Here is a 27062-nt window from a genome sequence, read left to right on the forward strand (position 1 = left end):
GGGCTGGGTGTTCGTGCTGTCCCCAACATCCCTGCAACTTCCACACCACACATAACACTATCCTCCACCACAATAACACGCAGTGACATACAAATGGCAGGTGCCGCCCACCCTCATCAGAGGGTCTGCCTTACAAGGGCTGCACTCAGCTAGAAATAGCCACACAAAATTATTATTATTATTATTATTGTGCCCCTGTTTATTTGGTAATTTTCTTTGGTGTTATTTCCCTTTGGGAACAGTGAATTACAGTATAATACTATTAGGTAACAGATAAGCCCACATCGAGGCAACCGTGTATAAATACTTTAAGGTGAGGACAAAAGATAGGTTGTCAGGTGGAACTGGAGTGCGCCATAAGAAACTGGTGCCTCTGCGAGGCTGGACTATATTTGGAGCACAGACTCCCATGTAGTGTAAATGATCAGAGGAAATTGTGCTCTTGTAAATTTTTTACCTGCCTAGAGCAATAGGCCTAAAGCTCTTTTCTATGTAACTGCCTGCTAATTATTACAAGTTTCGTACCTGATGTTCAGACTTCTTAGTTCCTTATATTGTTAGAGCTGACAAGCTCATTAACAATTTGTTCTATTGGCTTGTTATTCTTTCAGATTCTTCATCTATCAATTTTTAAGTAGGAAAAAAAAGGAAAGAAATAAAATTTCAAAATTTGCTGTGTTAAGTTCTGCTCTAGTTAATTCCTTGTACAGCCATTCAACCCACATGCTTCTTATCCCTCTGTGAACCACAGAAACCCCAGAACAATATTAATTCATGTCATTCATAAATCTTTATGAGGATCCAACATACCTCCAATTTTCATCGTTACTAGCAAAAATCAAACCATTCATAATCCTACAAGTTACTACTAGGGTTCAGAAGTTTATGACCTAAAAATGTACAAAATATGCAAGCAAATATGCCCTAAAAACTAGCTAAATATGACATAGAAAAAGGTCAAATATGACTTGAGCATTTTAGGGGTAGGTAGCAAGTATTAGGCCCGGTTTCATCAACACATGTTAAATATACAGTATACTAACAAGTAGTTAGTTAATACTGGGTTTAAAATTTAACATCTTGTTAGGTTTCTTGCATTTCATCAAACTTTTCCTGTGAAATGTTAACTATTAGAATAATAACAGTAAGTTATTTATTAAATTGACCACCTAATCAATACAATAAGTCTGGATAATTTATATTGATCTATTAACTAAAAATGGTACGTTTCGCCTAGTATGAAGGCATCATCAGCCATTGTCTTAACCTCGGAATACAAATAAGCACTTGATTAACATATAATAAGATGAAATGAATTTTAAAAATTTTGAAGAGACTTAAACTAAAATTAACATTAAAAATAACAATCTTGGTTTAAAAAATTTTTTTACAATGTGAAGAATTACAAAAGGTGAAAGTATTAAAATTATTGACATTAAAAGGCTGCTATTACAAGTAAAATGGACAAAGCAACTGACTGTGATGAACAAGTAGTAAGATTGCTGTAAAATTAAGTTGAGCGATTGGTGGTTACAATTAGACTCTGACGAGAATGACGATCAGCCATATTTATTCAAAAAGTAAAGTAATATTGAGAAAATAATGTTGACGGTTAGTCAAGAGATCACTATATTCCTTTCTAGGAGACAAAAGACGAAAGTCATAGGCATATGGTAGAAATGTAGAACACATTGATGAGAAGATAAAAAGATGTAGATTAAAGGTTGAAGAACAGTGTTAAAATTGGACCTCTGTGGACCATCTCATTTTGAAGCAATGTTAAAATGTTGTCAAGAATATGAGTGTCATTTGAAAAGAGGAAACACAATACAATATGACAGGTACAAACGCTGTATCATAAATAATTCTTCGTGCCTCTGAATTTAGTCCCCAAGAAGGTCTGCAGGCAATAGCTAAACCTTGCATAAACTTACTGCCTTTCTGTTGTAGTTTGTTGAAATGGACCCTGAAGGTTAACTTCTTGTCTAGTACAACTCCTAGATAAAGAATATGATTTTCCATAGTGTTATTTTGTCCATTCATTTTAATTTTAGGCTTTAGGCTTTTAGTTTCCTTCTCCTTGTAACAAAAATGGCCTTCGTTTTCTGGGGATTAAATTGTAATTTATTATCACAATGCCCAGTAAATAAAATGTCAAGAGACAAATTTGCTCTTACTCTCAGATCCCGCACATTATCTGCTTTAATTAGAAGAAGGCATCATCAGCGTAGACCACAACTTTACAACCAACAGGAAGACGTAAAGGTAGAAGGTCATTGTATAAAATGTTCCAAAAACCAGGACTACAACTAGATCCTTGTGGGCAACCCCTTTTCAGGATCTTTGAAGAAACTGCTGATCCGACTTGAAGTTTAACTTTCTTATTTTGGAAATAAGATTGTATTAATTTATATACATTTTTGGGACAGAGCTTCTTTTTAAACTGAGTTAGAACTTTCGGCCACCAGGCATTATATAATGCACTGGAGATATCCAGTGATATTAGGATAGCTACTTCATGCATGGAGAAATCAGTCTCAGCCCATTCTACTACACTAAGAACAGCATCTTCTGTCGATTTTTGTGGAGTAAATCCGTACTGGCATTGACTTAAATGATTGTTGCTATATAAGTGGTACATGACCCGATCGATTATTAACTTCTCAAAAATCTTCCCCAGAACTGGAAGAAGGCAAATAGCCCTGAAAGATTTGGCAGTAAACATTCTTGAAATAATGCCTGGTGCTTTCTTGTCATTTTGTGAGAGTATTATTCGTTCAACTTCTTGGCGGGTGAAAAGCACATCATCTGCAGTATTAGGAGGGAGAGTGCAAAATAATCTAATTGCCTTTTGCGTTTCTGTGTCGTCATCTTCTTCGGAGAAGAAAGAGTTGATAAGAACATCAGCAGTATTGGAGAAAGATTTTGAAAAACCGGTGTCTGATTCAATTGAGCAAATAGTATTATTCAAGTTTTCAGGTCTTCTTGTTAATTTGTAAACAACTCCCCAAGGATTACATTTCGTAGGCAGTGAGCAGAATTCTTTCCATTTTCCTGATTTCCTTCTTATTATCAAATTGTTGTACTCTTCCTTAACTACCAGATATATTTCTTCGTATCGCTGACGGAGAAGAGGACAGCGACTTCGTTTGTAACGTCTGTGACAAGCAAGAACACGTTTATTCATGACTGTTAACTCTTCGTTCCACCAGAAATTTTTAGGAGGTTTCTGAGATATTTTTGGTAGATTTGTTTCAGAAAAATTGATTATGGCATGAGTTAATTTGTCTGTAACTTTTTCTAGGTTTTCCGCGACATTGCAGAATTCAACTTCTTTTGATATTCTAAGTTAACTTCTTTTAGCACCCTGTTGAAAGTGAGCCCATTTGATGTCTTTGGTCTTGTATTTTCTGGTTAAATAATGAGAGGTGTTCACTACAGGTGAACTGGCCGTAGACTTCATACTTATTATAATTAGAGAATGGTCGGAGAAAGTTGGCAGGTCGCTTACTTTCCAGTCGCATATAAAAGGAAGGAGTGAGGAGTTACACACACTAATGTCTAAAAAGCTCTGAGAATGTCTGCGCATATATGTAGGTATATCGCCTGTATTTAACAAAATTAAGTTGCCGGCACAGCAGAAATCACGGAATAGTTTGCCTCGTGCGTCGTCGACGGGACTAAATTCTATTTTTTTTTTTTTTGCTATGGGCTTTACGTCGCACCGACACAGATAGGTCTTATGACGACGATGGGATAGGAAAGGCCTAGGAGTTGGAAGGAAGCGGCCGTGGCCTTAATTAAGGTACAGCCCCAGCATTTGCCTGGTGAGAAAATGGGAAACCACGGAAAACCATTTTCAGGGCTGCCGATAGTGGGATTCGAACCTACTATCTCCCGGATGCAAGCTCACAGCCGCGCGCCTCTACACGCACGGCCAACTCGCCCGGTAGGACTAAATTCCGGCACCTCAGCGTCTCCGAAAACCGTAAAAGAGTAGTTAGTGGGACATAAAACAAATAACATTATTATTATCTTTTATGTCTTAGGTTTAAAATACCATATACTTCAAAACAATTCACCCCTAAGAGGTTTAGATGATAGTTGACTCTCAAAAACAATATCCATTCTTCTGAAACCGTTCCAGGCATGAACATAACCTTTTCTTTTTTTTTTTTTTATGAAGGGTGGTCTTCTATATCCTAGATGTTAATAAATATTTCAAAACATCCCAACCCATAAAAAGGTATTCATTCCTCCATTACTGTTCGACGTACAAAATAAAAATTTCACAGATTGGTGGTTTTACGCCCTAGACGTTAAATCAGATATGGTTTAAAACATTCAAATTCCTCCATACGGGGTTCTATGTGAGTGGTAGATTATAAAATAAATAACCATTTCCCCAAAACCATTTGATGTACGAACTGAGGACGTGTTTTACAGACTCAGCTGACAGTGTACTCTCCAAAATGTAAAACTTTGAATAATAACTTTCATTTTAAAGCCGTAGCGAAGCACGGGTATCTTGCTACTAATTTAATAATGGCAGATCTTGTTCACCCGTATAGGTATCACTAGGACCACCATCTTGAAGACAAATCATATTTTCTGTAATAATTCCAAAATCTTTCTGAATTTCACCACACTCACATGATTATAACAGCTTACTCTTTTAGTATTTCACAGGAATGGAGATTAATTATTTCTGTGAATTCTGTTCTTATGAAACTCAACTGCACTTGTTTTCTTAATTCTTGCATTCTTCCTGTGTGCCTTGTTCCTTGTTAGTCGTATTTTGTTTCTGGTATATGGGGTCTGAGCTAATTATGTAATCATCCTCCCTCTTTTGTTTTCACTTTTCTTTTGTGAATTGTGTGAGTGGGATCACATTCAATGGGGGATGGGTCTATTGTTTGATTGATGGGGTTTTGTCTTCTCTTGGGTTGACATTATAATGGATGTAACGTGGTGCTCCTAAGTTATGGATTATTTGAAGATTTTAAGGCACTATTATTGCTGATTTTTCATGGAGTTCCTGTTTGATGATTTCAAACATACCATTTGTTGCAAAACTGTATGATAAAGGTCAACAGTTTTACAGCGAATGGTATGTTCAGATTACAATCTAAAATCCAACTTTTGAGGTTTCTTAGAAAATAGATTCAAGAGATTTGCTGGTTTTACAATTATGCATCTGTGAATATTTATTAAGCTGAATCTTCAATACATGTGATTACAACCAGAGTTGGAGAGTTAAATCTCATTGATGGAATGGCGAAATGGAAAAGAAAAGAAACCAAAGCAGGGGGTATATGCAAGAAATCAGGAGGCATACTCTAATAAGTGGAGTTAAGCAGAGGCCACACGGCATATACTTGTGTATACCCTCGACTAAAGCCCTGGTTATATTTACAAAATGATGATAGAACGTAATGAAAGTGCTTGTGCACGTGTGGTGTGCGCATGCATGAGTGTCGTCATAAAAACATGAATACGAGTTAATTATGTTGATATTCAGATGCAGTACATTACAAGATCTTACATTAAAATACCAAGAAAGAACAATATGATACAGGTCAACAGTTTTACAGTGAATGGAATGCTCAGATTACAATCAAAAACCCAACTTTTGTGGCTTCTTAGAAAATAGATTCAAGAGATCTGTTGGTTTTACAATTATGTGTCTGTGAATGTTCAAAACAGCCAACCTATTGAGTCGATTTTCACTTGTTTATTTTCAGTTTCTGTTTATTTTCTTTTGTAAAATGTCCATGGGAGGGGTTCTAAACCCCAGTAAGCTCCCCCCACCACCACCACCACTGGTCTATGCCCCTGAAACAAATATAATCTAAAATTAAATTAACCTACTCACAGGCACCTTCTGCTTGTGGTCTTCCAGGGCATCTCACATTCTTTTCCTCTTAGATCATGTATTCCAGTCAGCTGTTGTAGTCCTTATTGGCCCTCTTTTCACCATCATGTACTCTGAAATCCAAATTCTCAGCAAATATTACAATATACTTATACAAGAGTTCCGGATAAAACATTATTATAGACATTTATTTGCAATTTTTTACTCCAAGTTAATTAAAGCAAGAAGGCAAGAGTAAATGGAAAATGGTTAAGCATTTAAAATCTCTCTCCTGGGTATCTATATAGTGAGCTGCTAGTTAACAGAGGTCAAAAAGTTATGAATTCCCTCGACCAATATGACCCTAAAGAACATGGTGGAGTAAACATCAATACATAGTAACTTATGTTGTAATCAGATAATTGACTGGTACTAATCTATGTAGGGAAGAGAGAATTTAACTGAACTTCACAGGTTGTTTGTGGTATGGACTAGAGCAATTTTGTTACTTTCATTGATCTGTCTCGGTCTTATCCTTGGCTTTGACAATATGAAAGTAACTGAGATTTAAGCAATGCCAGTAATGCTATTGCTTAAGCAGCCAGTCCCTGCTATGAATGGTATGAAAATGTTGCTCTCAGGGTCGGTTGGTGCATGCATTTCAGTGGGCTTGGCAGACTGACATGTAATAGCAACTTCTAGCTCAGCAAGGAAAGCCAATGGGGAAACTACCTCATTCCTCAAGTACACCACCTCTTCAGTGATTCCTAGACCATCCATGACAGCTAATGGTGGAGCTGTTGAAGATCTAACCAGCCTTCGGGCTGAGGACTGAACATACACATACATGTGTGGATGCAAAGATGTATAAATGCTCTGTTTAGATTACCCATACCACATGATTACATTGATTTGACTTATGAAGTTTCAGGGTGTTTTCTTTCATTTGCCCACTGCCCTCACGCTAATTCTCCCACTTCCAAACATTCCATGAGTTAGTGGCAATTGAAGCACTACAATGGTGATGTCATAATGTTATGACCAAAAATCAAGCGACTGCTGTTCAGCCCATAAAGGCCTACAGATTACAAGGTGATACTTGATCAACACAATGTATCCTCTTGGTCTTTAATCTTGGCTTTCTAGACCAGGGCCGCTACCTCGCTATCACATAGCTCCACAAATGTTCTCATGTAGGCTGAACAGACCTCAAACCAACCCTCAATCCAGGTAAAAATTCCTGATCTGGCTGGGAATCAAACCCAAGGCCTCCGAGTAAGATGCATACTTACTACTCCTAGATCATGGAGCTGGCACACGTTATGACCAACTGAATCAATCTCAAATACTTTGTCATGTATCAGGCTTCTCTCCAAAAGATAAACGCATGATCCTGTTCCAACCTGTTTATGAGGTATAAAGAACATGGCAATATTTTTTTTTAAATAGCCTGTATTGTGTTTTGTCCATGGCAGAAAAAGGACAGTTAATACTGAATTGCACTGATCAGAATATTCTTAAGCAGCATAATATATAGCAGAATAATAAAATTAAATAAATGGAAATTATAATAACAAAATGTAAGTTACAGTACATTCAAAGTCAGGTTGTGAGTTTCACAAATAGGAAGAGTCCTCTCAGTTTTACAGTAATTACTGCGTTGATGGGGTGAAAGTTCCTTTTGGGGATCACTGTAAGTATCTAGGTGTTAATAACAGGAAAGATCTTCATTGGGGTAATCACGCAAATGGGACTGTAAATAAAGGGTACAGATCTCTGCACATGGTTATGAGGGTGTTTAGGGGTTGTAGTACCAGTAAGGATGTAAAGGGGTAAGACCCCAACTAGAGTATGGTTCCAGTGTATGGGACCCTCACCAGGATTACTTGATTCAAGAACTGGAAAAAATCCAAAGAAAAGCAGCTGGATTTGTTCTGGGTGATTTCCGACAAAAGAGTAGTGTTACAAAAATATTGCAAGGATTGGGCTGGGAAGAACCGAGAGAAAGAAGACGAGCTGCTCGACTAAGTGGTATGTTGCAGGTTATAAATTTCTTTTTTTTTTTGGTCCGTATTGAAGAACTACTTGTGATACAAATTCTTATAATTTTGTTAAATACCACCTATTCAATACAATAATGACGCAATAAAAACTTACATATTTATTAAGTTGTTAATATGGTACATGTTTCGCTCCTTTTTCGTGAGCATCATCAGCCAATTATCATTTACTTAAGATTATATAAGATTGTGAATTTATTCTATTGGATTAAATTATGCTTGTAAACCTGATTGACAAATCTTATAATATTTTACAAGTCATATAACAGTAAAATTATGCCTTTAAGTTAAAACATATTTGTCTAAAATCTATCTAATATTTTATTGACAAAACTCATCTGGAGAACATCCTTTAAAATTATTTTAAAAACCTTTTGAGATCTGGCTAATTATATTGATTCAATGTTGCTTGACTTGTATGATTGTCATTGAAACTTCATTGCTTAACAATTTTTTTTTCCTTTTTTTACAGTTGATAATTGCCTATGTTATGAATATTCAACTTGTTCTCCATGTTGCTGGAGTAACATTTGTACAAAATGTACCGACAAGTTTGTTCATAAACAATATTCTCGTATTTACAACATAAGATAAATGCCAATACAGCTCATTTTGTACAAATGTTACTCCAGCAACATCGAGAACAAGTTAAATGTTCATAACATAGGCAATTATCAACTTTTTAAAAAAATTAATATAGTTAACAAAGTTTCGACGACAATCATACAAGTCAAGCGACATTGAATCAATACAATTAGCCAGATCTCAAAAGGTTATTAAAATAATTTTAAAGGATGTTCTCCAGATGAGTTTTGTCAATAAAATGTTAGACTTAGATTTTAGACAAATATGTTTTAACTTAAAGACAATTTTATTGTTATATGACTTGTAAAATATTATAAGATTTGTCAATCAGGTTTACAAGCCTAATTTAATCCAATAGAATAGATTCACAATCTTATCCCTTTCAGACCGAGTACGCACAATTGTGCGGATTCGTATTTTAGTTATCCCTGACCGTATTTGACGTTTTTTCGGCGCTACACCGGACTGCAGTGATTGTGCAGGACACGTGGCGTGTATTTCAATTGATTTTAGTATGCGCTTGACCGCCAGGGCGAAGGAAGAAGAGTTTAAAAAGCACAGTTGATCGGCGAGATGGCAGGAAGCAGTAGTGCCGAAAGTAAGTATTTATTTACTGCGTTTATATTAATCTAGAAGCTTTACTGAATACCGGAATATATTCAATGAAGTGTGTACATTGGTTAGTGAACGTAAATTTTGAAGCTACACCATCGTACGTGATACGAGGTTTTGAATTTTGATACGCACAATTGTGTGGGTCCTGTTTTTTGGATGTTAGTTTTTATTTTGTAAAATAAACTATTAATATGTGTATTGAGGAGCATTTTAGTCAGTTCTTGACGTACAAACAAAAATTCACACCTCCAGTTTTCTTTCAGGTCTGAAAGGGTTATATAACCTTAAGTAAATGATAATTGGCAGATGATGCTCATAAAAAAGGAGCGAAACATGTACCACATTAACAACTTAATAAATATGTAAGTTTTATTACGTTATTATTGTAATGAATAGGTGGTAGGACCTATTTAACAAAATTATAAGAATTTGTATCATGAGTGGTATGTTCCAAGCTGTCAGCGGAGAGATGGCGTGGAATGACATTAGTAGACGAATAAGTTTGAGTGGCATCTTTAAAAGTAGGAAAGATCACAATATGCAGATAAAGTTGGAATTAAAGAGGACAAATTTGGGCAAATATTCATTTATAGGGAGGGGGTTAGGGATTGGAATAACTTACTAAGGGAGATGTTCAATAAATTTCCAATTTCTTTGAATTCATTTAAGAAAAGGCTAGGAAAACAACAGATAGGGAATCTGCCACCTGGGCGACTGCCCTAAATCCAGATCAGTATTGATTGATTGAAGTAAGCCTATACTTCGTGGGCTCCATCTATGATTAGGACCAAACACACAGCACATTCACTTTTAACAGTCCTAGACATACATTTTATTCAAACTTTCATCAAATACTCTTTTGCTGAATGGTGCTCTTAAGAGACAGCATAGTAGTAAGTTACTTTTGTTTTTTTTTCTAACTTGCTTTACGTCGCACCTACACAGAGAGGTCTTACAGCGATGATTGGATAGGAATGTTGTTTGTTTGTTGTTTAAAGGGGCCTAACATCGAGGTCATCGGCCCAGGGCTAGGAATGGGAAGGAAGCGGCCATGGCCTTAATTAAGGTACAGGCTAGCATTTGCCTGGTTTGAAAATGGGAAACCACGGAAAACCATCTTCAGGACTAATGACAGTGGGGTTCGAACCCACTATCTCCTGGATGCAAGCTCACAGCTGCGTGCCCCTAATGCACGGCCAACTTGCCCGGTACATAGTAGGAAGTAGTCTACATCTTATTCCAAGTCATACTCTCTAAATGTGTGTGGAATATAATCCAGATGCATGAAGTCTTTCAGACGTGATAGTTGCACTAGCATCCAAACATACAGTATATTTTCCAGTTGCTGTGAAATAACATCATTAGATGTTTCCTCGGCGTACTCTCCCCTGCCCATACCAAATTTGCTCAAATCCAGAGATAATACATATTTAAACAGGAATGCCCGTACTTCAGTTTTGTGGAGAGCATAGATAACGCCAAGGCATGTACGGTTCATGCTTTAGAGAGTACGAGAGAAGGGTAGTGAAATGAGTTCATATTTAAAGTGGAACTTGCAGTTTATTCAAAAAATGCATAGAAATTATATCATCTTTTACAGACAAATAGTTTGAATGTCCTCAAAGATGTGGAGAAGACGTTGTTCTGCGGTGTCGGTGTCGTCACACGGCGGTTGTTAGCCCTTGATGTTGAAGGAGACTCAAAGCTGGGGCGGTCGTCTGATGATAGTGCAGCGTGGAATACTTGTTGAGTTTTGAATTCCACTAAATCCTATAAAAGGAGCAGAGAGATGTAAAACTTTCGCACAAAATGTCAATGGAATCTGATACGACACTTCTCTACCGCACTGCACTGCAAATTATGGCAAGACACTGTTTACTGGCCGAATAAGTTCCACTACAAATGGTGTTAGACGCACATTTGAAAGAAGAAAAAAAAGAGACAAATTCAAAATCATTGTTCTGTGAGAATGATTAATATTGCTCATGCAATAGTCACTATCGAACTTGAAGTGATAGGCAATGAAAGTGATCTGGAACTTTCTGAGATACGATGGTTTACCACTTCACTTAATCTCAGTGCAAAAAAAAATATAAATTAAGTCCTTCGGACACAGTCTCTGCACTGTTTGTAATGAAAAAAAAACACACACACAGTGTCCCTTGAAAAGAAAGGTACCGTATTCCATGAATCAGGACTGTCCTTGAAGGGAAATATCGGCACAGTTTTATGAAGGTAAATGTTAGCACAGTTCTGTGAAATGGATTGACACAGTCTTTTGAAAATGAAGGTTGGCACAGTTTTATGAAAAGAAAATGTCGACACTGTTTTTCTCACGGAGTAACTGACACAGTCTTTGAAAGAAAAGTAGGCACTGTCCTTTACGAAACAAAGTGACACTGTCAATAAAATAATTGTTCTTTCACTAGGGCACAATTTTACAAAATGGCCTAACACAGTCTCTAGTAGAGGAAACAACTAAAGCACAGTCTTTATGCCCTAAGTCCTGTAAGCACAGTTTCAAAATATCAAGTGATTACTGTACAGTCTCTTCAATTACACAATTCATGAAACAAAATAATGTTACTCGGCTCGACAGACCGATATTATCAGTGAATAAGCTTTCGCTTACACGCAAAGTTAGAGTCCGCAGAGAAGGCTTTCAACACTCGTATTACGTACTTTCGAACCCCGGCCCTTAGCCGGACAGAGTAACGAACGGTATCACATCAGCGACACGACTGATTCATGACAAAGTACTGTGACACACTGACACACTTTGATCTCTTCGAGGCTGGCGACCTCCTTATATTATTCAAGGTCGGACGACGAGACTGGAAATATGAGCTTCAAAAAAATTCATATCTCGGCCATCCTTCCACCGATTTTAATGAAATTTTGGGTAGTAGCATTTGTTGTCCAGGCCTACAAGGCGACGTTCTCGAAATTACAATTTCATCTTCTGTTCATGATGAAATGACATAGAATCGTATGGAACTTTCGGTGTGACATCACCTGGCCTTGGCTGGCAGTCTGTAGCAGCGCTCGCTCGCATGCTGTCCCCCATGATGCCTGTGCGCTCGGCGCTTGTTTTGAATCCATACAGTCGGATGTTAGCGTGTTCTTCTCAAGAAATACATGAACGCGAATGCTCGCAGGGCATTCCCGTTTCATCATGAACATCTTTTTGAAACTTAAATTCTCAATCCTGTTTTTTTTTCTTCTAATACATTTTCTCATTATTTTGTTTTTTATCAAGGAAGACCAAAAAAGTATTTTAAATATTTCCCTGAAACTCTGTTTTACGGCATCACTTATTTATAACCCTTACTATAGTAACTTTTTAGTAACTTTTTAGAAGACAGGATACAGTACATACAGTACTGAAACAAGAAACATACCTCCGTTAACACCTTTGAAAAAAATCTGTGAGTCTCTTCTGTTTGTTACTGTTAACCTTTCCTCCCTTCACGTTAAAACTTCTTGTCAATACCACGAAGCCGAGGTTCGTAAATGGAGCTTGTCATCCACGACTTTGGGGGTTGCCTTTGTATGTGACCGGTAATTAATTCACACCCGAGAAACAGCGAGGCGTCGCCGATTTTCTGATCACTAGAAGTTTTAATTTTTCGGTTCCCATTATATTACCTCTCAGCATCACTGTAACCCTTTCTTTACTTGTTAACTGTTCCTCACAAACCACAAATGCTGTACTGCACAGTTAATGTTGCAAAAAATTGGAGTTACACAGTATTTTTTGCTTCAAGGGAGGACATGTTCGTTTCGAGAAATCAAGAAATTTATGTAACCAAATTTCGAGTAATAGGGAAATAAATACATGTGAAGAATAGGTCAAATGGTCAGGAAACTCAAGTTACTTAGAAATACTGAAAATTCAAGTAATGGAGGTTCGACTGTATTCCAAGTCATATTCTAATATTGTGTGAAATTTAAATTAGATGCATCAAGTTCTTCGGATGTGAAGTTCGACAAACATCCAAACACCTTTTTGAGAGTGACATTTATTAGGCCCTATATTAGATGGGATTATGACTATAACGTTAGACGTTTCCCCGGCGTACTATCGCCTGGCCATACTGAACTCCCTTATCCAAAGAAAATGCACATAAATATCTTTTAGGAACTTTAATTCTCAATCCTATACCTATTTTCCTTTTCTGGCAAGTCTGCCCATTATTTTATTTCTTATCAAGTAAGACATGTGCCTAAAAAAACTTTTTCCTGGAAAACAATTGAGTTAGGAAGAAAATGCCTATGGCCTAAGTTATTTATTGGAAATTAAATCTAACAAGGAAGGGTACCCAACTGTTGTTGCGCACATTCTGAATCTATCTAGTGTGTTGAATAGACAAAATCGAAGTATGCATACCATGCAAATTTCAGCTGCTATGAGCAAGAAGCATAGGAGCTACAAGCTGCCAAATACAGACTATAAAGACAGGAATCCACATGCAAATTAGTCCAAACGCAGCTGAATATTATAGATGGGCAAGCAAATGCATTCAGTAGCATTTAAATACTGGAAATTAAATACATTACGCACCCATGGCGGGTCAAGTGTAGTAGTCATGAAGGTCGATAAGTAATCCGTGGTCTAGAGATAAACATCTTTCACAGAACGCAGGCTGAACACAGTTATCTTTGAAACAATCCTCTCCCAAACCACTCTCGAAACTATTCGAAAGGTGTCTGAAATGATCCTGGATGTTCATCGGTGTAACCACACCAGAAGAAAGCAAATTGGATCAATTGTTTGAATCTATTAGCCAAAAATCGGAAGTTCACAAACACTGAATGCAAAGAAATTGTTCTCTTTGCCACACTTTTAACTGTGGACGATAACACTATCGTATCTGTGATAAACCGTACATATTTTTGAACAGACAGAAAAAGAAACGTCCACTGGTTGTACCAATCCAGTACATTTTGCAGTAATCAGCTTCTTGTGAAATTTAACATCTTCTGAAACTGTCTTATTGTGTAGAGCATCATCATTATTTGCTGTCCAAGAATCAAGCAAAAGAAGAATTTGATCTCTGCTGTGCAAACCCAGCCATAACACTTGTTTCAGGAACACTTCCAAATCCCATTTTGTCATGTTTGGTGATTTGCTAGCATGTGCTTTCACACTGGGTAATTCAAGTATCACGCTTGATGGAAATTTCCTACTGGGTTCCGAGACAAGAACATACATGTGTGGAAGAAGGGTGCCATCTTTTACAGTCTTGACTGATCTGCATTAGGCCTAATTACCTGCTCTGGTGTAAAATTATACTCTTCAATAAACGCCTTACTTCTGTAAAAACAATCATCACTTTTCTATATCAGTGGCATCACCAACAAATCTGCTGCCAAATTTATGCATGATCTTGCAAGAAACAATTTTGTTTTTTCTCTTGAATCATTGCAGCCATGATTTGGAAGCTTTGAATGTTAAGGTTTTGTTTGGATCAATTTGTGCTTTAAAAGACATCGCCCAGATTCATAGCGTTTGGTCGTGTATAATTCCATGTTGTTGTTTTGTTTTTTTGCTATTTACATTACGTCGCACCGACACAGATATGTCTTATGGTGACGATGGGATAGGAAAGCCCTAGGAATTGGAAGGAAGCAGCCGTGGCCTTAATTAAGGTACAGCCCCAGCATTTGCCTGGTGTGAAAATGGAAAATCACGGAAAACCATCTTTAGGGCTGCCGACAGTGGGGCTCGAACCCACTATCTCCCGAATACTGGATACTGGCCGCACTTAAGCGACTGCAGATATCGAGCTCGGTCCATGTTGTTTTCACATTGCAATGAACTGATCACGTATTCCGTTATTTATTCTTTCTTCTAGCACCTTGCTGTTTCTACCCTGTTGTTTCAGCATCTTTTCAAAGTTTTGCAAAACAGTCTTGCTTTTTAAAATATAGAAATAAATATTCAAACTGCATTAATGCCACATATATATTTAACCAAGCTGAGCTTTCAGCCAAATTACATTGGCCTTCATCAGGGCATGTGAAGGTTTGCCTCCGACAGTGAGCAAAGAAGTTCTTCGAAGAACTTGGAAGTCACCACCATACTACCCAAGGCTCCCCAACTATCTGGACTCGGGGATCATCGCACTGTGCTGTAGTGGTTGGGAGGGACGTTACTGATTCTCTGCCCTCTGTCAACAGTTTCTTGAGTATGTCGCACTGTGCCATAGTGGGGTTATGCATGTATTTCTGGAGTACAGGTCTCCATGTATTTGATCACTTGAAGCCATCTTCCCTGTTGATGTTATTTGGACGCAGCTCTATGTCTATGGCTTCCCTTACAAGTTGAGCATAGACGTCTTTTACAGGCACGATGACCTTCACATGGTCTAAGAGGATTTCATGGTCTGCACTGCAGAAATGTTCTGCTATGGCAGACTGGCTTATAGCATTTTCTGTGGAGGATGAAAGAGTGACATTCTTGACTGAACTGATGTGTTCTTTCACCCTGGTGCTAACAAGCCTTTTTATCATGCCAATATATTAGCAACCACAACCACATGGAACTTCCTAGATGCTCGAATTTCTTTACTCACTGTCAGAGGCAAATGTTCACATGCCCTGATGAAGGCCAATGTAATTTGGCAGAAAGCTCAGCTTTGTTAAATATATGTAAGTGGCTTTAATCCAGTTAATATTTATTTCTTTATTTTAATACAATGAGCCATGAAAACCAATGTTCATTAAGTCATTTTTTATTTATCTTTTTTTTGTTCCATTACAGTAGTGAATTTGACTCTAGGAGGGCACCATTGTGGAGGATCATTTCATCTTGGCTGCTTTGTCCAGATTGTCCAGCATCAGCCAAATAACCTTTAGGAAATTTTGTTCTATTATTCTCTGGTGGTGATGGATAATATGAGGAATCACTGATCTTGTCACTGCCACATAATGCTGCAATGCTTTCTGAAGTTGTCTCATTTTCTAGCTGTATCGCTGGATCATCCTGAAAATCACTTTAAATATCTTCTTCATTGGTTACTTCTTCGTCTACCATAAGAGTTCTATACTCTTCAATAAGAACTTCTCCATCAAGCAGCTGTGTTCTAATCTGTTTGAAAACTATCTGATCTACCCTCGTTGGCTTTTCCTCTGAAATACCAAAGAAATCTACCGACAACTTAACAACCACAGCTGGTTTCATTTTGTAACAGCCAATGCATACAATAGGTCACATTCACCTCTTATACGTGACTAGCAGACCGGTTCCATGTCTACTCCTTTCTCTGCGCTCCATAATCCCCCCCCCCGGACTTCCAGTGGTCCATAGCATGTCAAATTGCACCAAATGTTGTTTCTGATGTTCTGAAACATAAATAAACTGCTCTCATTGAAAAGTCAGTGACAACGGTTGGGTAAGTTGGGTACCCTCCCTTTAAGTATACTTGGTGGTCTCTATTTTTTAATAGGACCAACCGTTTAGGCAGAATACTGTATTAATTTTTAAAGAGTTCAAGGCATACATTTTCTTCTGGCTTGCATTGCATATTATTTTGCTGAATGCCCCCTTAAGAGACAAAACGACAGTAAACAACCTACATGTTATTCTAAGTCAGAATACTATAAATGTGTGTGAAATTTCACCTTTCCACGGCCAAGTTTTGATAAACAGGCAAGTCCTCTGGGCTGAGTTTTTTAATGGAAGAATCACTTTTATAGATAAATTTTTACAGACAATATTAATGGAATACATATCGACTCCTAAGCTCTGCTGCCAAATACAGGGTTGGGGATGAGGTGAGATGATAGTTTACAGTATGTTTTCAAGGCTGGATGCCCTTCCTGATGCCAACCTCAATTGAGAAGATAATGAAAATGTAATGAATGATGGTAAATGAAACTGGGTAAGGAAGTTGAAGGAATCAGCTGTGGCCTGTGAATAGGAACTGTCCCAGCATTTGCATGGAAGTGAAAAAAAAGAGAAAGCACAGAAGACCATTCTCAGGACAGTTGACGGTGGGGTTCGAACCCACTCGCCTCCTGAATGCAGAGCTTGGCTCCATAGCCGTAACATGTGATATTATTACTGAAATATAAGAAAATATTGTTGAAGGCTAGCAGTGCATGGTTTCCATTACAGGATTTGCAGAAAAAATAAATACAACAAACCAGACAATAAGTGTGTTTGTTCCTTATGCAAACAGAACTTCAACTTGTATCATGTAACAGTGTGCACAAAAGGAACTAAATCAATTAAAGACTACAGAAAAGATTGAACTTTCAAACATAGTGCACTTTCAGATGCTTTTTTTTATTTTTTTATTTATTTACATCAGCCAGGATTCAAACGCCCCTATCAAAACTGAGGCTTTGGATGGTTTACATACCAAAGATACAGTAACTGTTAGTATCTTCATCGGCCTGTTATACTGTACAGAACCACCAGTCAATGAGACCAAGATATCTTGTGTAACAGTAGTTATGGCACTATCATATTTTTCATTCTAGGCAACTGCTGGTCTACTCAGTTGACTACCTTAAGTTTACTGAATATAAAAGGACACTGCAGTTGTTCTCAAGACACAGTGGATGTATACCTTCATTATTAATGGGGGGCACATACCTAGTTGTCATCTTATCAAGAACCAGCTCTACACCATTGTCCAGAGGTACCATAGCCCAAGTGTTAACAATAATGCTCATCCGGGATTATTACATTCTAATCTTTTTAATTTAAGTACAAGGTATTTATCTTCAGCTGTGAAATAGACGTGAACACACAGACAGTCACAAAACAGGAGTAACGAGGAGAAATTGAGACGATACTACTGTAGACCTACATTATCAGTGTGTCTGGAAAAGGTTTTACATTTTTGAAAACCCGTATGTATTAGCCAGGATTTCAACTGCGGAAGCTTTGGGGACAAGTTATTTGCAATGTCACTTGGATATCACCCCCCCCCCTTCCAACTCCCCACCATCAAGGGCCCATTAACGGTATGGTATATCCGACGATAACACTGTAACACCCTATTTCAGGCGATGATTTTATTCACAGTTGTAAGTCTGCTCAGAAAACATTTTAAAACATATGATTACTCAGGTCAAGCAACAGGACAACTGATGGATTCTTACCCGCCGGCGTCAATTAGGCTACAATGACATTTACATCCAATTAAAAGACGGAAGGTAATAGTATTACCTTACGTATCCTACTTCGATGAGCCACCTTTTATTCTGAGCCATTGTTGATGTGAAGAGGGTGAACAATCGATAGTGTCTGTTAAAAATTGAAAAATTGAAATCACGGCCTACTAGATAAGAAAATGATGATTGTCAGATGTAGTGGGTAACTCCACGATAAGGTAAGCTTAAGTGCATCTTTAGAAAAGAATTATATACACTGACTGACAGAGCAAATGCAACACCAAGAAGGAGTGGTCAGAACTTTATGCCAATTGCAGGGTAGACTGACGTCACTGAGGTATGCTCATGATGTGAAATGCGCCGCTGTGCTGCGCACGTAGCGAACGATAAATGGGACACGGCGTTGGCGAATGGCCCACTTAGTACCGTGATTTCTCAGCCGACAGTCATTGTAGAACGTGTTGTCGTGTGCCACAGGACACGTGTATAGCTAAGAATGCCAGGCCGCCGTCAACGGAGGCATTTCCAGCAGACAGACGACTTTACGAGGGGTATGGTGATCGGGCTGAGAAGGGCAGGTTGGTCGCTTCGTCAAATCGCAGCCGATACCCATAGGGATGTGTCCACGGTGCAGTGCCCGTGGCGAAGATGGTTGGCGCAGGGACATGTGGCATGTGCGAGGGGTCTAGGCGCAGCCCGAGTGACGTCAGCACGCGAGGATCGGCGCATCCGCCGCCAAGCAGTGGCAGCCCCGCACGCCACGTCAACCGCCATTCTTCCATTCTTCAGCATGTGCAAGACACCCTGGCTGTTCCAATATCGACCAGAACAATTTCCCGTCGATTGGTTGAAGGAGGCCTGCACTCCCGGCGTCCGCTCAGAAGACTACCATTGACTCCACAGCATAGACGTGCACGCCTGGCATGGTGCCGGGCTAGAGCGACTTGGATGAGGGAATGGCGGAACGTCGTGTTCTCCGATGAGTCACGCTTCTGTTCTGTCAGCGATAGTCACCGCAGACGAGTGTGGCGTCGGCGTGGAGAAAGGACAAATCCAGCAGTAACTGTGGAGCGCCCTACCGCTAGACAACGCGGCATCATGGTTTGGGGCGCTATTGCGTATGATTCCACGTCACCTCTAGTGCGTATTCAAGGCACGTTAAATGCCCACCGCTACGTGCAGCATGTGCTGCATGTGCTGCGGCCGGTGGCACTCCCGTACCTTCAGGGGCTGCCCAATGCTCTGTTTCAGCAGGATAATGCCCGCCCACACACTGCTCGCATCTCCCAACAGGCTCTACGAGGTGTACAGATGCTTCTGTGGCCAGCGTACTCTCCGGATCTCTCACCAATCGAACACGTATGGGATCTCATTGGACGCCGTTTGCAAACTCTGCCCCAGCCTCGTACGGACGACCAACTGTGGCAAATGGTTGACAGAGAATGGAGAACCATCCCTCAGGACACCATCCGCACTCTTATTGACTCTGTACCTCGATGTGTTTCTGCGTGCATCGCCGCTCGCGGTGGTCCTACATCCTACTGAGTCGATGCCGTGCGCATTGTGTAACCTGCATATCGGTTTGAAATAAACATCAATTATTCTTCCGTGCCGACTCTGTTTTTTCCCCAACTTTCATCCCTTTCGAACCACTCCTCCTTGGTGTTGCATTTGCTCTGTCAGTCAGTGTATAAAAATGATTTGTATTCACTAACTGTGAACAAATTTATAGCAAACGAATTATTGAGTTGTTTGGGGCATTAGGTAGCCTATATAAGATATAGTCAGTAATCATTTGGTGAGTGAACTCAACGCTATTGTTGTTCGGTGCTAATAAAGAGTATATTTACATAATAGACAAAGAGAAGGAATCAAAGAAACATGACTGGGAAAGGCAACAACAATGCCCCTTGCGGCACATGCGGCAAACAAGTAACAGATAGCGATGCCGGTGTTTGTTGTATCGATAGTTGTAATAAATGGTTTCACAAAGATTGTGTCGGTATCAGCGCTGGAGACTATACTACTCTCCAGAAACCTAGCTGCACATTGTTATGGCTTTGTAAACCGTGTAAAAGAGAACTAGAATATCTCAAAGAAGCAGAAGCGAACTCAAAGATATCAGAAGAGAAATGCAAACATTACAGGAAACAATCCTAGCCGGAGTCAGAGAAGAAATGAGGAAATTCGTTGAAAACCTTACCTGCAAAGACAATCAAATCAACAAAGAGCAGACATCAAAGACACTTCCAGAGGTAGAATCAAACCAAACTCCACAGACCCCACCAGAGAAACAGAAAACGGACTCCTCTAAAGATCATACAACTTCAGATATACCGATCCAAAATAAGAACTCAACTACTAGACCCGGAAAAACCTCAAAAAAGAACCCACCTACGGACAACTTGACTGGACAGGAAGAAAATTCCAAAGAAAAGTGCGTGGATGGAAGAGCACAAGTCCGGAACTATAGACCTCTAGCTTGCTCGTATACTAACTTTGAAGACAAGGAGAAAACGAGTGATCTAAATGAATCTACCCTACCAACACTGACCGAAGACGTAGGACCCGATGAAAAAACACCCTGGAACACAGTGGTGAAGAAATCGAAACAGCATCGTAGGACCATCATCGGGACAAAACAAAGCAACGAAGAACTACAACCGGCAGCCAAAACAGCATGGCTATATGTGGGAAAGATAAAAGAAGGAACCACAGAAGATAACATCAAAAACTATTTATTAAGAAATGGCATTACAGAGATAAAAGCCTGTGAAATGCTTAATACAGTAGGGCCCATGAAAGCCTGCAAATTGGGAATTCCTTTCGAATTTCTACAAACAACAGAAAAACCTGATTTCTGCCCTAACGGTATTGTAATTAGAAGATTTTCTTTTCGAGGCCAAAGACGCAACATTGGAGTGTCCCTCGAATAATAAAATAATCAAGATTCTTCTCTGGAACATCGAAGGACTAAAAAACGCCTTACTATTAATATCCCCAAAGACAATGGAACATTTCGATGTCATCATAGCTACGGAAACTTTTCTTTTAGAACCAACAGACCTACCAAAATTCTATGGATACCACACATTTGCAACACCAACAGGAGGTAGACCGGCTGGAGGAGTCTCATGCTTCCTCAAACCAACTGTTGGAAGAGTACATGAAATCCAGAGAAGTGAAAACACAATCATAGTTAAAACCACTGACCTAACATTAATAGGAATATATATCGCACCAGATAATTCAATAGAAGATGTAGTAGAATCAGTACTTAATGCAATAGGGAAAGTAAATACTGCGGAAGAAGTGATAATCGCGGGTGACCTCAACTGCAGGATAGACAAGCCGAACGTAAACTCGGAGTTAGTTATTCAAATCCTGAGGGATGAAGGTTACACAATGATAAACAGAAAAGACCTTAAAACATACTTTGCTCCAAATGGCTCCAGTGCAATTGATCTTTTATTCTACAGAGGTGAAAGATTTATGATAAGGAAACAGGAAGGTCTATGGTCCTCAGGGTCAACGCCAATCAGAAAACATATACCCACCTGCACAGAAATTGAACACAAAGAGTCACGGAAAACACCAATCCCCGACGATAAGGGCATCACACTTTCAAGAAATATTGATGGAACGAAACTGCAAGACCACCCGAATATACAAAAAGCAAGAGCACTTGTAGCTCGAGGACACCTAGATGAAGAAGTAGAAGTTGCTACAAATCTGATACAGGAAACCGCTTTGCCTGTGAAAGAAAGGAGAGCACAAAAGTGGTTTGACAGACAATGCTACATAGCACGAAAAGACACCTTACGCGCGTTATGCTCAGCCAGAAAAATGAAGACCGCTGATTACTTGGAAGCATATGCCATCAAAAGAAGAAATTACAGAAAACTTCTAAAAGAGAAGCGAGCTGAATACCTGGAAGCAGAAGGCAAGAAGCTTGCAGTCGAAGCAGAAACAGACCCATTTCGGGCCCTCAAGAAAAAGCAAGAGTGTAGAGCGAGGGAAATACCAATGGAAACCTGGGAAAAACACTTCTCAGCGCTTCTAAACAGGGACAGCAGAGCAAAAGGTGAAACCGCAAACCACCCTATCGATCCAGAACACGAAATTAGACTAACCACAGGGGAAGTACAGATGGTAATCAGCAAAGGAAAAAAAAGGGAAGTCAGTAGGACCAGACAACATATATACAGAACACTTAAAAAGTACTCAAGACCATTTACTACAACTTTGGACAGAACTATTCAACAAATGTCTAAATTTAGGCAAAATACCGGAAGTGTGGAGAACGGCAACGCTGAAGATTTTGTACAAAGGGAAAGGAGAAACTGACAACCCCGACTCATATAGAGGTATAGCTCTAGAAAGCAACTTATACAAAGCATTTGCAACTATTGTAGCGAATCGCCTGAACAACGAAATAGACCCATTCATACCAGAATGCCAACTGGGCTTCCGCAAAGGAAAAAGCACGTTACAAGCCGCAGCATGCCTGAAAGAAAAAATTGAAGAGGCACTGAGGCATCCAAAAGGGAAGTACTACGTCGTCTTTGTCGACTATAAGAAGGCTTTTGATCTTATCGACAGAGATATCCTGATAGGAAAATTGAAACAAATGATTGGTGACAACATGCTCGTGAGAATCGTTGAGACCATACTAGACTACAACCTAATCCAAATTGAAGATGGATCATCCTCATCCGGGAAAGTAATTCAAACAAACGGGGTACCCCAAGGAGACCCACTAAGTCCGCTACTATTCAACGTAGCAACGGCAGATATCACACAAATAATGACGGACTCCCCTGAGACTACTCTAATAATGTACGCTGATGACATGGCTCTGGGATCGAGCTCAAAGGCAGAACTACAGTCGACAGTGATGAAGTTAGAAGCTTGGGCTTCAGATAACAAATTTGAAATTAACCAAGAAAAGACAGTACAGATGGTCTTCAGAAAAGGTGGCAAGGCGGCGAAGGACGACGCCATATCATTGAATAATAAACCACTAGAAATAGTCGAGAAATTCAAATACGTGGGCATCACGTTCCAAACGAGCATGACATCCTTCAATGTCATAGACAGAACGACAGCAGCAATCAGAGCCATCCACAATATCAAGAATATATCTATGCTATCCCTTAACACAGCGATGACTTTATTCAAGACCGCAATAACCCCAATTGTCTCATATGGAATCGAAATAATATGGGATAACCTGACAATCGGTGACTTGGAGAGGATAGAAAGGGTCAAAGCAAGGTTCCTGAAGAAGGCCCTAGGAGTAGGCAAACTGGCACCCTCCAGACTTGTTTATGCACTGGCACGGGAAACTTACTTCATTGGGGATCTACGAATCAATCTACCACTGCCATCTACCGGCTCATTCCAAGAGCTTCAGAAAAAAACTTCTTAAGAAACGCGCGGAAATAGACCCCGAATTCTACGAAAATGATGCCATGATCGATCGAAACTGGACAAATCACCTTCAAGAGCAAAGACATGTCATAACAAGATATGCAATACATGGCTTCCACCACAAAATATGCGCAAAGACAAAATTCCACAACCCAACAGATGACTGTGTTTGTACACTGTGTAAGGAAAAGTGCGACCGCTACCATCTGCTAAAGTGCAAGAACAGAATAAAGACTCTAACAGAATGCAGCACAATGTAAATTGGCACAACAAACTCAATACTCATTCGAGTGCTCCTTATATAATTAAAAGACTGAAGGTCCATCGAACTGGAATAACGATAAATGCCTAACATAGTGAAATGGCATGGGAATACGAAATAAAAGTACAGTTATAATTCATCTGATTACCATGACCATGCAAAATTTGCTTAATTTTTACTTCTCGATAGTTTCTTCTGCGTAAACTCGCTTGCCAATACAAAACGCCACCATTGCGCACATCCTTTGATATCTGATAGTGGCATTTCTTGGGCTACACAGTGTACTACGATAATAAATGGAACTCGAGCACTCCGGTGTTTTGTAGAGAAATTCTTTAAGGTTCATGTTGAAGTATTATAATCTTAAAAATTATATATTATTGCTTAATCTTTGCGCTGTAAAACCTTATAGTGGAATATAAGTCGTCCGTCAATTGTCACACCGGAAATTTACCTTTACTCGCCTTCACTTGTTTGCCAACTGTTTCGGAGCTGACGTACCGTCTCGGACTGCTCTTGACGAGCAGTAATCGTTTGCCTTCACGATTTGTGCACGCTTTTATACGCTTTTTTCTCTGTTCTTCTTCGCGCTTACAAATATTCAGGTATGTTTAAATGGACATTATATTTTCATGTCGTAGAAATATACCAATATCATGTAGCAAACTAAGCTAAATAGGGAGAGAGTTCTGAAGTTTATTTATTGCAGAGCAAGTCCTTGCCCTAAGCCGAATAAGCTGTCTGGATTAAATCTGGGCCTTATGGTCAGTAATTAGTCGTTCGCATGCACTTATAATTTACTTTCTTGTTTACAGACCCGTAGTCAGAATTTTCTCTATTTTCTCATTTAACTAAGATTTTTCGTTTGTTTTCCATTTTTAAGAGCATGATCATTTGCCTATGATCAGTTTAAAGAAGCTGAGTCATTTATGGACCTAAATGACAGGATTACCATACCGTTCAGCTTTGTAATCGGTTATATAAACCTGTGTTTCAATTTAATCATAGTGATGTGTATTTTAAAAAACTGTTAATCTCCCCTTTTCTTTTTTCAGTTAACATGTTCCTGTGGGACTGGTTTACTGGTGTTTTAGGATATTTAGGTAAGTTTTGTGAAATTAGTTTACTGTTATTTTTTCAACAGTATAGGTTATTGATTCCACTTAATAGCAGTCCATATGTTGTGTAAACTAGGAAACGAAGAGTATGTTCACTGAGCAGTCGTTTCATGTGAGGACTGTCTGTCATGCCTATTTGCTGAATGTGCCAGCATTACCTATATATACAGTGAAGAGATAGCATCCATCTTAATGATACATGTTTAATATAAAAGAATTAAACAGATTATTTACAGGTTGACTAAGAAATTACTAGGACCTATATTTTTCTATGACTTTCTAGTTTTTGTTGCTTCATGCCACTACCGGTACTAGATAGGTAGGCCTTGCAGAATTGGCACTCTTTGAGTAGACTGTTTTTGGTACAGTGACAACTAAATACCGTATATTGTGCTCTTTGTTACCCATTGGGATGATGTTGAATTCTGGACCTCCAGTTTAAAGGAAAGTGAAATACCAATGTACCAGAATTAAGAGCCATGAATAGGCCTAAATTTAAAAAAAAATTCTTGTGGTTAGTTATTGGTCAATCTTCTGCATTTATAGTTTGCATTTAATTCCTGTCATCACAGACATATACTTCCAAGCAGGATCCTCAGTAGATGTTGCATCAGCACAATTGTTTCCATGTGTTTTCTTTGTGAAAAATCCCTCTCTTTTCTGTAAACAGAATTGACCAGTTTCAGTTCAGCATGGATTGCCAGATGGTAAATGACACTGGAACCCATTGAGTAGCGTCTTACCCAGGTTAGGGACGGCTGCAAAATATGTCTACTCCATGTTACGAGCAGCCTGATCACCTGCTGGCAGTAACTGTAAAATGCCTGTGGGAGCGGCGACCCCCTTGTAATAACGGTCTGAAATCTCCCTCTGAAGAGGTTAGGGCATTCTTTGGAAGTAACGCAGAGTTCATATTACCCACACACTTTTTAGTGATGGATTTGTGTACGGGAGTGAGGAGTAAGGAGGGAGCTCTCCTGGTTCTGGTAATACTCCCAACTGAATGGAAATTAAATCTGAATTGAATCGATAATATGATCGATTGATATGAATTTATAATATGATCGATCGATATGAATTTATAATATGATCGATCGATATGAATTTTCTAAACCTTTATTATCTCAAACCAACAACTGTGTCACACATATAACATTTCTCGATGCAAATCTTGTTCCTAGCTTGAAGTCTATAATTTGGCTTTGCTGTGTAAACAACAGCAGCACTGGTACGTAAAGTGTATGCCAGATGTCGCACAGCAATTCATAAGCGATTCATAGTTTGTGTTTCAAAGGTTGCCAGTACGAATCTTGAAAATTGCCGAGGTCGATCGATTCAGCACTAGGGTGTCCATCTATCACTAAAAAGTGTGCAAATAATACACTAGGGGGAACTGTGAGAAGTGGGTAACCAGTAGGGAACGTTATGAGGGTGGTACTCACTCGACTGGAAAGCTAGAAGAGGTGATTGATTTTATGGAGAAGAAGAGTATAGCTATGGTTAAGTGGAGAGAAAAAGGAAAGAAGCTGAGGAAGGGATACAAGTGGAGGACAGAAGGCAGAAAATGGAGTGAGGATAATAACCAGCAACATAGATAAGAGTGGACTACATAAGTGATAGAATAATGTCCCTTGATGGAGACTGTAGAATAGTGGTAGAAGAAAATGAAAGTTTAAAAAAAAAAGTGAAAATTAAGTAAAAGATTTGTTTTGAGTCTTGATTTTCCTTCATAATAATACATCAGAGCTGCATGACCCTATAACACATTAGTAATTTGCTCCTAAAAGTTATCAAACTCAAAACGGCTCCAAGAAAGCCAGGATGAAAGGCCATCACAGAAGATACAGGTTGCTGGGAAAGGCTGACATACAACAAGGTGCAATTCCCACCAAGACTGATGGTGAAATCTATCTTGTCTGTGAGATTATCTTTGCCATCACAGAATATCATCAGCGGTGAACAGATTTTTGTGTAAATACATATGTTTAGGAAACTAAAATTAAATA

At 39.0% G+C, this 27062-nt stretch overlaps 2 protein-coding genes across 25 annotated transcripts in view; one reads left to right on the top strand and one right to left on the bottom strand.

Annotated features, from left to right (window-relative positions):
- The window catches only part of LOC136878868 (uncharacterized), a 135584-nt gene extending 111120 nt beyond the window's left edge, over positions 1 to 24464 (bottom strand). For 8 of the 24 annotated variants that reach the window (XM_068228810.1, XM_068228809.1, XM_068228806.1 and 5 more), the window contains exons 1-2: positions 24087 to 24215; positions 5876 to 5988 (exon numbers count right to left, since the gene is read on the bottom strand). In XM_068228810.1, coding sequence (XP_068084911.1) covers positions 5876 to 5907 — 32 coding nt within the window. In that variant the 5' untranslated portion in view covers positions 5908 to 5988; positions 24087 to 24215. The other 16 variants (XM_068228794.1, XM_068228793.1, XM_068228804.1 and 13 more) reach the window with 16 other exon arrangements.
- Positions 24443 to 27062, top strand: part of LOC136878869 (small COPII coat GTPase SAR1B) — a 98168-nt gene continuing 95548 nt past the window's right edge. The window contains exons 1-2 of the mRNA XM_067152426.2: positions 24443 to 24543; positions 24994 to 25041. Of these exons, the coding sequence (XP_067008527.1) occupies positions 24999 to 25041 (43 nt within the window). The 5' untranslated portion in view covers positions 24443 to 24543; positions 24994 to 24998. The remainder of the gene's footprint in view (positions 24544 to 24993; positions 25042 to 27062) is intronic.

The sequence above is a fragment of the Anabrus simplex genome, chromosome 8 (genome assembly GCF_040414725.1).
Source record: "Anabrus simplex isolate iqAnaSimp1 chromosome 8, ASM4041472v1, whole genome shotgun sequence".
NCBI lineage: Eukaryota > Metazoa > Arthropoda > Insecta > Orthoptera > Tettigoniidae > Anabrus > Anabrus simplex.